The following is a 13,526-nucleotide window of genomic DNA, read 5'->3' as shown; positions in this document are numbered from 1 at the left end:
GGAATGAACGCAGGGCCTTGTGCTTGCTAAGCAAGTGCTCTACCACTGAGTTAAATCCCCAACCCCTACTTGGCCCACAGTTAAGGTTCTGTTGTTTGTCTCTCAAATACCAGTGGAGGTACTAATTACTATTTGAGGAAACACTACAGAGCTCAAAGGAAACCCAATTTGTTGTAAGGGTTTATTGTTTGTTTCTTTGTTTGTTTGTTTGTTGTTTGTTGTTGTTTGGTTTGTTTTGTTTTGGTTGTTGTTGTTGTTTGAAGAACCAAGAGAGCTTTGAGTGCCACAGAATCATAAAAGAGGACAAAGTGGCTGGTATTCATGGAAAGGAGGAGCAAGCATCTGAAATAATCCCATGGAACCATGACCTTCCAGAGTACATCTTCATAATTATGTAAACTCAGCTACTTTTACTACATCTTCATTTAAGTAAAATGGCTAAAGAGTTGAAATGTTTTCAGATGCAATGATGGAGATATGGATACCGTGAGGGCCAGTATTCACCAGCACTCAAAGCTGTCTCCACGTTGCCTTTACTCTCTCAGATCCTATCCACCTCGTCAACAGCCTATAGCTCCCCTTCCTTCTGCTTTGTTTTTTCAAAGGGGTATCAAGGACTTATGGGAGACACAGAACAGCCAACAGGGGAAGGGATATGTCTCTTAACACAGCATGTTCTGAGATGCACAATATGTTCTGAGAGATACAGCATGTTCTTAGACATACATCATGTTCGGAGACATAATCATATTCTGAGACATACAACATGTTCTGAGACATGCAGCATGTTCTAGGCCTTAAATAGGGAGAATTTGTTAAGGCCTAGATAAAGTATTAAGGCCTAGATGGAATGTTAAGACCTAAGTAAAATGTTAAGTCCTTGGTAATAGTTACCTGGCTAGCCTGCCATTATAATGAAACTTTCTCATATTTTTTTGCTGTTACTAGGAATTTTTCTAATGCCAAAATTGAGTATATATTCTGTTAAGTTTTATGCCCTTGGAAACCAATTAAGATAAAAATCAGTAGAACTGTTTGTATAGTTACCCACAATAACCCTGGGCCCAAACCGACCACCCAGCAGCACTCCCTACACCTGCGTATAAGCTTTTATGGTATTAGCTGACCCTGGGATGGACCCCAACTTAAGAGAGACACTTGAACCAATGTAAGAAACTATTTAAAATAAGACTTCCATTTTGAGGAGGGGTCTAGTAAGATTTAAGTTCCCAAGACCTCCCAGGGTACTGACATCCTAGTTGGCAGAAACAGACATGTACATGTAAGTATAACTGTTACATGTACACGCACATGTACATCTTGGTTGGCAAGCGCAGACTTGAATGTTAGACAAGTCCCATCCTGGTAGACAAGTTAAGACATCGATATTACACAAGGCAAGTCCCCCGTCACAATTAAATACTCCAACCAATGGAAACAAGATAAATGTCCAACGAAGACATGTTCCTAAGGAAATCCTCTATACCTAAATCCTGATTGGTGGAATAACTTAGGACAGGTGTTTGTGAATTGGGGGTTTAAAATTCCTGTAGAATCTTAACTTGGAGTCATGATTCAGTTTCTAAGTCTGGACTGTGGCCCTGGTTGATCAATTCTGGGGTGTATGCTCAATAAACTAGACCTGTGTGACTGAGATTGGTGTTCATGTAGTTTGTGAGGTGATCCCTGTACCCCAACAAATTAAATACATAGTTTGTGTTTTATTGTGAGTTTGCATGATGGGTAAATATCACGGAAGCTTCTACATCAGAAATATAAATTTGTCTAAGGATGCTATGTCACATCTAATTAATCTGTCTCCTTACTCAGAAATAGCCAGCCTATATCTTATTCTTTACAGCTATTTCTTCTGATCCTGTTTAGTGGGTGGGTGTTTGCCTGTCAAAGGATAGGTTTCCTAGCATATTCCAGCCAAAAATGTCTTAAACACTAAGTTTGCAGAGTGTGGATTCTAAGTGTTTCAGAACTAAACCCAGATCAAGGGGGTAGATTAGGTGATTAAATGGCTCCTCAGAACCTTCTTCACAAGGAGCAACACATACCCACAAGTGTCTGCCTGTTTCTGATAGAACAAATTACCATAAACCTTGTTCACTAATAATACAACTACTTTCTCACAGTTCAGGAAGTCAGAAGTCGAAAATCAAAGCCCAGATATGGGGAGAATCTCTTTCTCTAACTTTTCTAACACTAGAGGTTGTCCACACTCCTTCAGCCATTTGCTCCTTCCTCCATCTCTAAAGTACATCATTCCAAGCTCTGCTTCCATTGTCAGATCTCTATTCTCTATCTTTGGCTCTCTGCCCCTTCTTAAGAGAGACCCCTTGTGATTTTACTAGCCTGCTTCAACTTAGTTCAGGGCCTTTCAATCTGATAAGCTCCTAAGTCTGTAAAGTGCATTTTGCCAAGTAAGGTAACAGGCTCAGAGATTCTGAGAGCTAGCAGCATGTGAACAACTTGGAAGACCCCTGTTCTACCCACTACACTGTAGCCCACAAGTATCTCTCTTTTAAATGCAGACAACTTTTATTTTTTTCTTCATGTATATTTCTAGATGTTTCTAGAAAGTCCTGAATATCTGGAAGCCAGCACTAAGGAGCTTATCTGATCCTCAAATGCTTACAAAGTAAAATAAGACACAATATTTTTTCAGACTATACGTTCTCTAGTCTATCTTCAATCACATAATTCTACTGTTGTATATAAGTTATTTAATTTTCCCTCCCAGAACTGAAATCACAATTGACTTAATTGTAGTTTCATGGACATCAGACCGAAAAATGTGAGTTTTTTTTTTTTTTTTTTTGCATTCACATTACCTTACATTGCGTTACTTCAGTAAGACTTGTGCTAATATATTGGTTTTTTTAAAAAATATTTATTTATTATTATAAATAAGTACACTGTAGCTGTCTTTAGACACACCAGAAGAGGGTGTCAGATCTCATTACGGGTAGTTATGAGCCACCATGTGGTTGCTGGGATTTGAACTCAGGACTTCAGAAGAGTAGTCGGTGCTCTTACCTGCTGAGCCATCTCACCAGGTCTATTTTCTTAGCCTACAGAAAATATTACTTTAAAAATCTGGTCAAATAATTCACAAAGACTACGTGACTGATACAGCTGAACTGCTGTCTTCTAGGAACACTAAGATATACTTAAACTTTACTGTATTTCATGAACTAAAGTTGAATGCACATTAAGCGTGCTTTCTCCAATGAGATAAAACTACAAGCTTCACAGAGCATAAAGAGTCTGTACAGAAGAGGGGGAGCTGAAGCAGCATCTCTGGTTGTTTGTGTTCAGCTTTTAATTTCCTCTATTGGACCGTAAGCAAGGAGATCTTATTTCTTTTATCTGGTAAGATATCACTAGTCATAAACCAGGGTCACTTACATAACCATTATAAAAACAAATAACTTAAAATAGCATTTCCTTTAAGGCTGAAGGGCAAATTATTAGGTAAAAATTGATATCATAAAACCACTAGAGTATTACACTCAAAGAGCACTTTTTTTTTTTTATAAAAACAAATAACACTAACTAGAGCTCCACATGAATGCCATTTGAGTCTGTATCTAAATTTGGGTGCTTTGTTAGAATATAATAGGAGGCATGGTTCTCTTCGCACGATTGTAAGCTATCTTTTTATACACGACCATAAAAGACTGTAAAAAAAGAGAAAGTGTTTATATCTGTCTCCCTGAGCTAATAAATTTGAAATTCAGAGGCAGCAAATGCTAAATCTTCAACAAACAGCCTCCATTTTTATTAATAAATAAGAGACAAAAAGCCTTAGAATTTTAAAAGAAATATTCAGCGCATTGGACCACTAAGGACAGGTACTTCTCTTTATAATGTTACCTGCCCCACCATTGTTTCCCAGCAGGGACCTCGAGGGACATCTGCAGGATGAACGAAAAAGGGTGCTCCTGTGGTGTTCCCAGAGAGCCCAGAGAGAGATTCATTGTAAGCCTTAATCATGTTGGCTTCCCACAGGGTAATATTGGCCTTCACGAGCTTCTCCTCTTCAATCTAGAAATCAAAAAAAAAAAAAATGGCAAGGAAAATAACACAGCACCGTTTCAGAGGCAATTCTGGTAATCTGCAGACTGGGAAACTGGCACACTAATGACAAGGACAATCAAGACCCTAGACTCACCTTGTTGTTAATCTCATCCATCAAGGCGAGAATGAATACATACAAGTTGCCTAGAAGAAGAGCAAAAATGCGCCCCAGGAGCCACTTCAGAGCAATGAGAGGATGGTAATCTTCTAGTTCAGCAAATAAGTCAAACAGTGTGGGACAGAACATCCCCAGGAGGGACATAACCATGTTCATCTACAAGGAGACACGGGTGGAAAGATTTTCAGAGCGGTCCCTTTAATATTTTATAAAACTAAAGATAAGCCATGCATTCTTAATATTTGGTCTCAATTAAACAAAGGCAATATCCAACTCATATTTACAGGTTGTTTATATGAGTTCGTGTGTGTGTGTGTGTGTGTGTGTGCCCATATGTTTCCTTGGTATGATTAGTGTGCAAGTTTCATCGCTCTGCCCAGAGAACACAGATGTTCTACGTGGCTGCTGATTCTGATATGTTGATGCACGGCACTTTGGAAAGTATCTGTTTGACAATGAGATGAAGAGAAAGAAAAGACTGGAAGTGACTTTTGCAACCTGTTCTCTAAATACCTGGGCTCAAACTGTTAGCCCTAAACATTTTCTTATTTCTCCCTGTACACTCCATATTTTGAGTGATTAGAACTACCAGAATATATTTAGACTATAGTTGCTATTTTTTTCCAAGTTTTTAGCTAAGAATACCTTATTAGAATGATCAAGAGGATACACAACTCAGCATGATATAATATAAAATCAGCATGAAATATTTCCAACTGAACATAAAAACTGAGCATATTCTGTGCAACCATATACAAAGACAATTTACCCTTTGTGCGGGGTTATATTTTTGAGTCCCCATTATTGTCATTTGTATCTAGAGATCAGAGTCCCTCTAAAACAGATAATAAACTAGTCCCTACAAAGACTAATTCTTTTCTGTATACTGAGATAGGCTGGCATAGAATTCACTGTGCCCAGGTGGCTTCAAACTCACTAAACCTCTATCTCAGCCTCCTGAGTGATGGGAGGAAAGCTAATGACAAGCGACCATTTATCATTTAGTGTGGTTCATTTATACTGAAATATGACCATTGTGCTATGGGCCGGAGCACACTGAACATTTCACTTATAATTGTTGTTAACATTAATGAGAGTATTTTGAAAACAAACTTGGTAAATGCTTTATGCTGGGGTTTTGTTTTGTTTTTTGGTTTGTTTGTTTGTTTTGTTTTTTCATTTAAGGAGAAAAATCCTCTACTTAATAACTGCCACTTAACAGGTTTCCATGGAACAACTAGGATACTGTTATCTCTAAATGTGTGGTTTGTTTCTGCTGTTACCACTTCTTAAGCTTCTATACTGCTTTGATGTCGAGGCTTTTTAATATTTCAATTACCACTTGCCAGCCAGGACATTTCGAAGAAACTGTACACCTCAAAATTCTTCCATCTACAGAGCTTTGAAAATTTTTTCCATCTGGAAAACCTAACCATCTCATGGCATAAAACTGTGCATGCTTTGAAAATGCCCAAATCCACATTAGTGTCATGTGGTCCACAGAAACATGTTATGAAAGGGACCAGGCTCTAGCAACAACCCAGGATGACTGAGACTCTAACACTAAATATGTACCCTAGTCACCTCTCTCCTACACAGTAATTGAAAAGATTCAATTATTTGTGAACAAAACTGGCCAAGACCTAGCCTTCCTCATTTGATAGATGAGGGTCAAAGGCTCTGTTAAGGAAGAGACTAAGGTATGTCATTAGAATTCATGTGAAAAGCCTGGAAAATGAGGCAGGCAGTATGATGCTTCCTATGAGATAGGCATAGGGACGGGGAACAAAAGAATCAGGACCTGGCATTTCAGTTATGGACGTGACATCTTTGGAGGAAGCAATGTTGGGTTATAGGAAGAGCCTTAGATTTGAAATCAAACTTCCAGGCTGACACTCTGGTTTTCCTAACTTTACCTGCCACACAATCTACTATGATCTATCTATCCTTCTCTCTGCAGCATATTTTCTTCTCCCTTCGCTATTCTAACTGCCCATCTTTGCTGACATCAAAGCCCCAATAGCACAACAGAAATGACTGCACTATAGTGGAAAATGTTCGATGCGGGTGGTTAGCCGGGGAGCAGAACGGGGAGCGGTAGGCAGAGAGCATCCTTGTCTCACACTCAGCTACAGAAGCACACAACCCACAAAACAGCAAGTCGCAGTTTCTTAGCACGTCAAAAGCATGCAGAGACGAACTTCATTTTTTTCCCACCACCCAAGGGTGTCAGGATCTTGCTGGGCAAACTCCTGGGATCGCTTCACAGCCCAAAAGATGAGGTATCCACTTGCACCAAGTGTTAGGAACACGAAGAAGTTAGCGAGAAACCTCAGGAATCTGATGAGGTGGATGTTCTCCTCCACCTGGGCGGCTCTCTCTTCTATGATGGCTTCCTGCAGCCAGGCACAGCAGAACGGGAGAGAGACACAGCCGTGAGAAGGATCATGAGATGAGAAGAAAAAGCAAAAACAAAAAAGGCATAAAAAATGGAAACTAAAATCTGAAATTCCGTAAAGTGGGTTAATATAGACAGAAAATGGCCAGTTAGTGAACTGGTAGGGCAAGAGGGTCATAAGTTTGGGGCCAGCATCTGCTAAATAGCAAGCTTGAGGCTAGCCTGGGCTACACAAGACCCTTCTAAAACATCCCAGCATAAAAATAATAACAGAGAGCAATCGAGAAAAAGAGAGAATACTCTTAAATCATAACACTAGGAGAAGCTTCATTCTAAATGGCACTCGCCCGGTCCTTTTTTTTTTGGGGGGGGGGGGAGAAGCAGGGGAGATGGAATGTAAGGCTTGACTTTTATGAAACAATATAGCTTATGCTGGCCTCGAACTCACTTTGTAGCTGAGACTGAACTTGAATTCCTGATCCTCCTGCCTCCATCTCCCAAACACTGGATTTGCACATCTGTGTAAAGTCTGCTCTCCCAGTCTTATTTCTGAAGACATTTCCTAAGGTCTTAGGATCAATTTACATACCGAGCCTACATGTTTCTGTAAATAGCTGGTGAGCACTGTCATATTATCTGAACTATATGATATTTATAACCTGTGAACTATTTTAACCAAATAGCATTATTTTATTACTAAATTTGGAGAAGAAAAGTCCCAGAGACAAAGATACAGCTGCTCTGGGTCACAGGGTCTTTTTGTCATAATCAGACTCGTGCCGACCTCGTGGTCCGCAGCAATGACGAGAGCATCTGTCTCATAACTGTCAAGATATTTGATGATTGAGGTTGAACACCTCTCTATGTTAGTCTTAGAAGTCAGCTTCTGGGGTCTGTGCCTTTACCTTAAAGTTCATTGTGATAGAGTTAAACTTGTTGTCGGCTGTTTCGGGGTTACCAATCAGATAGTCCCAGCTACAGAACACCTTCCAGCTGAAGTTGAAAGTGTTGTCATCGCCACCGCCATCGTCACCAATATTTTTGGTCATCCTGTAAAAGCAGGAGTGTAATTCAGCAGCCAGAAAGGAGAAGGAAAGGCGGGCGAGGAATGAGAAAACAGCAGTCACAGGAAAACTGGAAATGCAACGTCTGGAATACATCTCTAAATAGGCTTATTGATATAAATAGACAATGGGAACACTGATGTTTAAGTTTTATGGGTTTCATATTACTTAATTTTCTCATTCTGTGGCGATCAAAAACTACTATAAAACTGATGATTTAAATACCTATAGAGGCGGGCAGGAAGCTGACCAAATAAATCCCTTAAAGAGAGAAGGTAGGATTATTTTAAGGGTGATATACAAAGCAGCCTGAACCTTTCCTCTTCAAAGGAAACTGAGACAAAGACTGGATTGTAAAAAAATAAAAAAATTTAAAAAATTAAAAAAATTAAAAAACAAAAAAACAAAACAGTGTAATAAAAAAGTCATAGACTGAGGCCCGAATCACTGCCTTTGCTTACAGTTCATTTCCCTCACCGAGCACCATGACAGCAAAGACTTCATCCTATCCATCATTAAGTTTCCAGGCACTGGATAACTCCTTAGATTGGTTCTTGTAAAGATATTATAAATTGTTTAAAAAAAATAGAGGCCAACTTGGCACTGGGAAAAGGTTTGCCACAAAACACTTATATCACGAATAGCTTTTTGTATGCACGTATGCTATGGGATTGTTTTCCAGTCTGTCCTGACATTATAAAAGGGTTGACAATGTCAGCTTCACCATTCATCCTGGATGGTGTTTGTGAGAGGAGAATTTTGCATTTTGAAACTCCTAAGTCTAGATCCAGCTCATAAAGCAGTGACATGAAATGGAACATGACTTTAGGTCTCTCATATGTCACTGCCCTTCTGTTCCAAGCACCTTTGAAAGAAGGCCAACTGTAGTTGGAGAAGAGGAGGAGCCAGTCATGTGCTATGGTGAATCTGCCAGGAGGTCATGTTCCCATAGGCAAGGAACATGAGCCTTTCTCATGGTCTCACAGAGCCTTGAAAGGCAGCCTTAGGGTCTGATGTCATCATTAGAAACAGCGAACATTATCATCTGTGGTGGAAATATTATGAAAATGTCTTGTAATATACTTAGGTTTCATAAGCTGATATTTTAAGGAAAATTTAGCACAAGAGCCATATCAAAGCATTTTTATTCTAAAGGGTCTTAAAATGGACAAAAGATGTTATTTATTTATTTATTCACTTACTTACTTACTTAAATTATTATTTGGGGAAAACTGAGACAGGATTTTACTTTATAGTCTTGGCTGTCTCTGTTGGTCAGGCTGGTGTTGAACTCACAGACATCTACCTGCTTTTGCCTCCCAAGCACTGGGGTTAAAGGTGTGTGCCAGTACCACCCAGCAAGAATAATTTTAATATAGATTGTAAAACTATAAGAGGCCTTCTGTAAAACTATAAGAGGCCATCCAGAAGAAGGTAGAGATACATCTTTGTCACTATGCGATGGATAGATGTATCTTCCTCAGAGATTAGGAAAATGAAAATGCAGGTAGAGCGATGGTTCCCAACCTTCCTCGTGCTGTGACCCTTTAATAGAGTTCCCCATGTGCTGACCCACATTAACTAAGTTAATTCATAACTGTAATGTTGCTAATGTTATGAATCATAGCATAAATATCTGTTTTCCAATGGTCTTAAAAGACTCCCATGAAAGGGTTATTACACCCCCAAGGGCTCATGACCCCACAAGTTGAGAATCACTTAGAGACTGGTGTTCAAAACTCCGTTCTGGCCATGTGAGCTTGGCCTGGTCATAAAGCCACTGAACCTTAAATTTTCCATCTACTCTGTGAGAATAACTGATATGTCCTCAGCTCACTTCACAAAACAGCCTGGAGGAACAAACTGGTCCAAGGGAAGGCGAAGAGCACAGGTGGAGAATAGTAAGAGAACTTTTCACCTACAAAAACAATGGTTTGAAACAAGTCCTAAGGGCAGATGGTCTTCAGTGCTCGTTTATTTTATAGTCTGTAAAATAGTATTACAGTTGCTTTGTAATGTTTGGGAGGTGAAAGGTTTTCTCTGGAGATGGAGCTCCGTAGAGTACTCGCCTCGCATGCATGAGGCTTTGCCTTGAATCCTCAGCATGACATAAACCAAGCATGGTTGTACATGCTTGTAATTCCATCACTTTGGAAGAAATAACTTCCTCCAGGTCAGCCTGAGATATATGAGACCCTGTCTCAAATAAATAAATAAATAAATAAATAAATAAATAAATAAATAAATAAATAAAAAATACAAGAACTATAAAAAACTGGAATAACTAATGGTTTTTTGTTTTTTGATTTTGGTTTTTGGTTTTTTGGGTTGTTTTGTTTTGTTTTGTTTTGTTTTGAGACAGGGTTTCTTTGTGTAGCCCTGGATGTCCTGGAACTCACTTTGTAGACCAGGCTAGCCTCAAACTCAGAAATCCATCTGCCTCTGCCTCCTGAGTGCTAGGATTAAAGGCGTGTGCCACCATGCCCGGCCCATAACTAACAGTTTTAATGATACATGGTAAGTACATGTTAGGAAAATAGGTTTTGTTAGAGATTCAGAAATATGGAGATTACCAACTTTCCTACTTTAAAAAACTACTTGTGTTTATGCTTATATCAGTTTATGATATATGTTGGTTTAGGATACATACAAGCTAGTATATGTAGATAAAACTTTAACATCATTTACAGCTTACATGAAACAATATAAGGCACAGGAGGATGTTTTAGTCTATTCTATGAGTACTATTATTGCCAGACTCCTAAACAGAAGTGAATATAGGCACTTTCAGGGCGACTTGCAGTAAGGAAGCCTTGGGAAAGCCTTCCGGGCTAGGGTGGCATTAATAAGCTCCTTCTTCAGCATGCCATCAATGAATTATTCAGGTCTTTCCTGCAGTTTGATAGATGTGAGCTGTGCCAGTTAAATCCAGAAATTTTGGCTTATAGAATTGCTTTGGTAAGAACATCTAGATTTGAGAAGTAAATCACTTTCAGTTTGAGATTATTAGCTTCAAACACTAGAGAAAATGATGGTTTCCTAGCCACAGTGAGCATTACAGCGTTCATCTGTGCTAGTCTGCCTTTAAAACATATGTATTGCATTTATGATAAGGGTTTCAGGTCTTTAAAGAGGGAGGAGATAACAGAAAATTAAGGCAGCCAACCACTCATTTGCCAAGAATTCCCATGACCTTCAGACCTAAAACAGGAGAGTCCTAGGCTAACGAAGAATTCTACTTTGAACACTCAAAATAATATCTTTTTTATTTTACTTTCTAACTTAGATCATTTAAAGTAGATTTTCCTCCCACTTTGTGGGTAAGGTTTATGAAGTACAGGCAAGGTGACAATGCTATTATATACCCTCCTTGACTTTAGTAGTCAGGTCCTGTGGTGCTTTGAATAAGCTTGGTCCAGGGAGTGGCCCTATTCTGAGGAAGTATGTCACTTTGGGAGTGGTTTTGAGACCTTCTTCCTAGCTGCCTGAAAGTCTTCTCCTAACTGCTATAAGATCAAGTTGTAGAACTCTTGGCTCCTTCTCCAGTGCTATATCTGCCTGGACCCTGCCATGCTTCTTGCCATGATGATAATAAACTAACCTCTGAACCTGTAAGCCAGCCCCAGTTAAATGGTGTCTCCTATAAGCATTGCCTTGGTCATGGTGTCTCTTCTCAGCAATGGAAACCTTAAGACAGGTCCCTGTCTATTCAAGTGATGAATCCCATAAATCCACTATTATCCCAATAGTACAGAGGATTCAAGTAGGAGGTGGCAATAGAAAACATGACAAATGATTTCAACAAGATATCATGACAACATGTATCATGACAAGATACAAACATTCAGATATCATCTATTCTTCTACCAAATATTGTTTCCAATGTTGGCAGTGGGAGTGGAAGCCATGAATATCCTGATAGAGCCAGAACTTTCAATCACTTTAATCCCCAAAGCTCCATGACAAGAAGAGGCCCAAAATCAGACTGGCCTGGCTCAAATACAAATAATTTTGAGAAGAGAAAGAAGAGTTAGTACCTAGCCACCATCTTAAATGGTTATCTTTGGGCAAACTTGAAAGACCAGCCATACCTCCTGGAACATCTTTAAAATGTGAGCTCTCCAAGAGCAAGAGTTTGCCAAGCACCAGAAATATGATCCATGGGCAGTACAACAGACATCAATGACCTAGTAACTGTGCCCAGAATACATAGAATACCACATCGATAATTTTATGTGGATAACATGATGAAGTGTTAATACTCAAAAAATAAATTCTATTATCAAAATTACATTTATTTTCTCTGTATTACCACTAAAAACATTTCACATCTATTGTGTTTGCCTTATTCAATACCTTGAATTTAAAGAATCTAAATTTTAAATAATTTGAATTCACTTCCCAGAATATTATTTTAGTCGTTACAGGTCTATTAATGCAAAGCATAATCCTAGGTAATGACTTTTTATTCAGGTGTGGGGACAGAGCCTTGCAAGTACTCTCCCACTGATTGTATTTCCATCTTTGGGTACTGCCACCTTCTGACCCTGTGAAGTGAGTGCCCCAAAGACCTGTGTTTGTGACAAACACTTTTGTTTTGAGGATGTAATCCGTTAACATGGGTGCTGATTCACCTCTACACACTTACCATTCTCTAAACCTGAAATAGTATCAAAATTATACCCAAATCTCAAAATGATTCTAATTGATTCCATAAATTAGATTAAAAACTTACGCTTTGAGGACAACCAGAAAGCTGTATCCAATGCACATAATCCCCACCAGGAAGTAGGAAAGAGGTAGCCGGAAATTCAGCCATCCGATCGTGCGTTTATTGTCATAATAGCCATAAAAGAGGACAGAGTACTGTGCCAGGCCCTGAAATCCAACAACAAAACCACTTAGCAGATGTTGTGAAGAGCAACACAAAGGAAAAAAAAATGGACTTTAAGAGGTTCTACCCAGCAGCTGACTCAGACAGATACAGACACTCACAGTCAAACAGTGGGTAGACTCATATGGAGGAATAGAAGAAAGGATTGTGGGGCCCGAAGCGGATAGGAATCCACAGGAAGACCTACAGTGTCAACTAATCTGGACCCTTGGGGCTCTCAGAATCTGAACCACCAACCAAAGAGCATACACAGGTTAGACCTAGGCCTCCCTGCTCATATGTAACAGATGTGCAGCTTGACCTTCATGTGGGTCCTGAACAACTGGAATGGAAGCTATCCCAAAAGCAGTTGCCTGTGTGTGGGATATGTTCTACTAGCTGGGCTGCCTTGTGTGGTCTCAGAGGGAGAGCAAATGACTAGCCTGGCAGAGACTTGAAGTGTCATGGTGAGGGTTGGGTGGAGATACACACCTGCTCAGAAGAGGGGAGAGGGGATGGGGGAAGGATTGTGAGAGGGAGTGACCAGGAGGGGAACAGTGATCAGGTTGTAAAGTGAATTAGTAAAAAAGAAAAAAAATGAAATTTAAAAAAATAAATAAAAAATAAAATTTTTCTTATAAAAGAAAAAAAATAATAGTGTGATATTAATTTTGACTGAGTTCACAGTCTGACATGAGCCCTATTGTTTTGTTTCAGAGAGTTAATGTCTCAGTTGTCATTTTGATTGACAGCTTCTTGATTCAGCTGAACTTCCGTGACATCTAAATGATAAAATTTTAACCAAGTGTAGGTTGTCCCCAATGTGGAGCTATTGCTGTAAAATGTCCATTGAGTTAAACATCAAAACAATTGTCATGGTACCACTTAAAGAATTTGCATAACATACATGTAGGGGAAATCTTGAACTGAGTGTCCATTTACTGACACTTCAGACATAATTAGATCAGTCCCCCCTTAACCATA

General features: G+C 39.2%; 1 protein-coding gene across 1 annotated transcript in view; it reads right to left on the bottom strand.

Moving 5' to 3' along the window:
- Tmc1 (transmembrane channel like 1) overlaps window positions 1-13,526 on the bottom strand; it is a 120,331-nt gene that overhangs the window by 32,306 nt on the left and 74,499 nt on the right. Inside the window, exons 8-12 of the mRNA XM_021152462.1 lie at window positions 12,405-12,547; window positions 7,511-7,655; window positions 6,409-6,603; window positions 4,184-4,363; window positions 3,886-4,056 (exon numbers count right to left, since the gene is read on the bottom strand). Of these exons, the coding sequence (XP_021008121.1) occupies window positions 3,886-4,056; window positions 4,184-4,363; window positions 6,409-6,603; window positions 7,511-7,655; window positions 12,405-12,547 (834 nt within the window). The remainder of the gene's footprint in view (window positions 1-3,885; window positions 4,057-4,183; window positions 4,364-6,408; window positions 6,604-7,510; window positions 7,656-12,404; window positions 12,548-13,526) is intronic.

This window comes from Mus caroli, unplaced genomic scaffold, assembly GCF_978045245.1.
Source record: "Mus caroli unplaced genomic scaffold, Mus_caroli_1 scaffold_20, whole genome shotgun sequence".
NCBI classification, from domain to species: Eukaryota; Metazoa; Chordata; class Mammalia; order Rodentia; family Muridae; genus Mus; species Mus caroli.
Note: the sequence above shows the minus strand (reverse complement) of the source record. Positions and strands in the feature narration are given on the sequence as shown.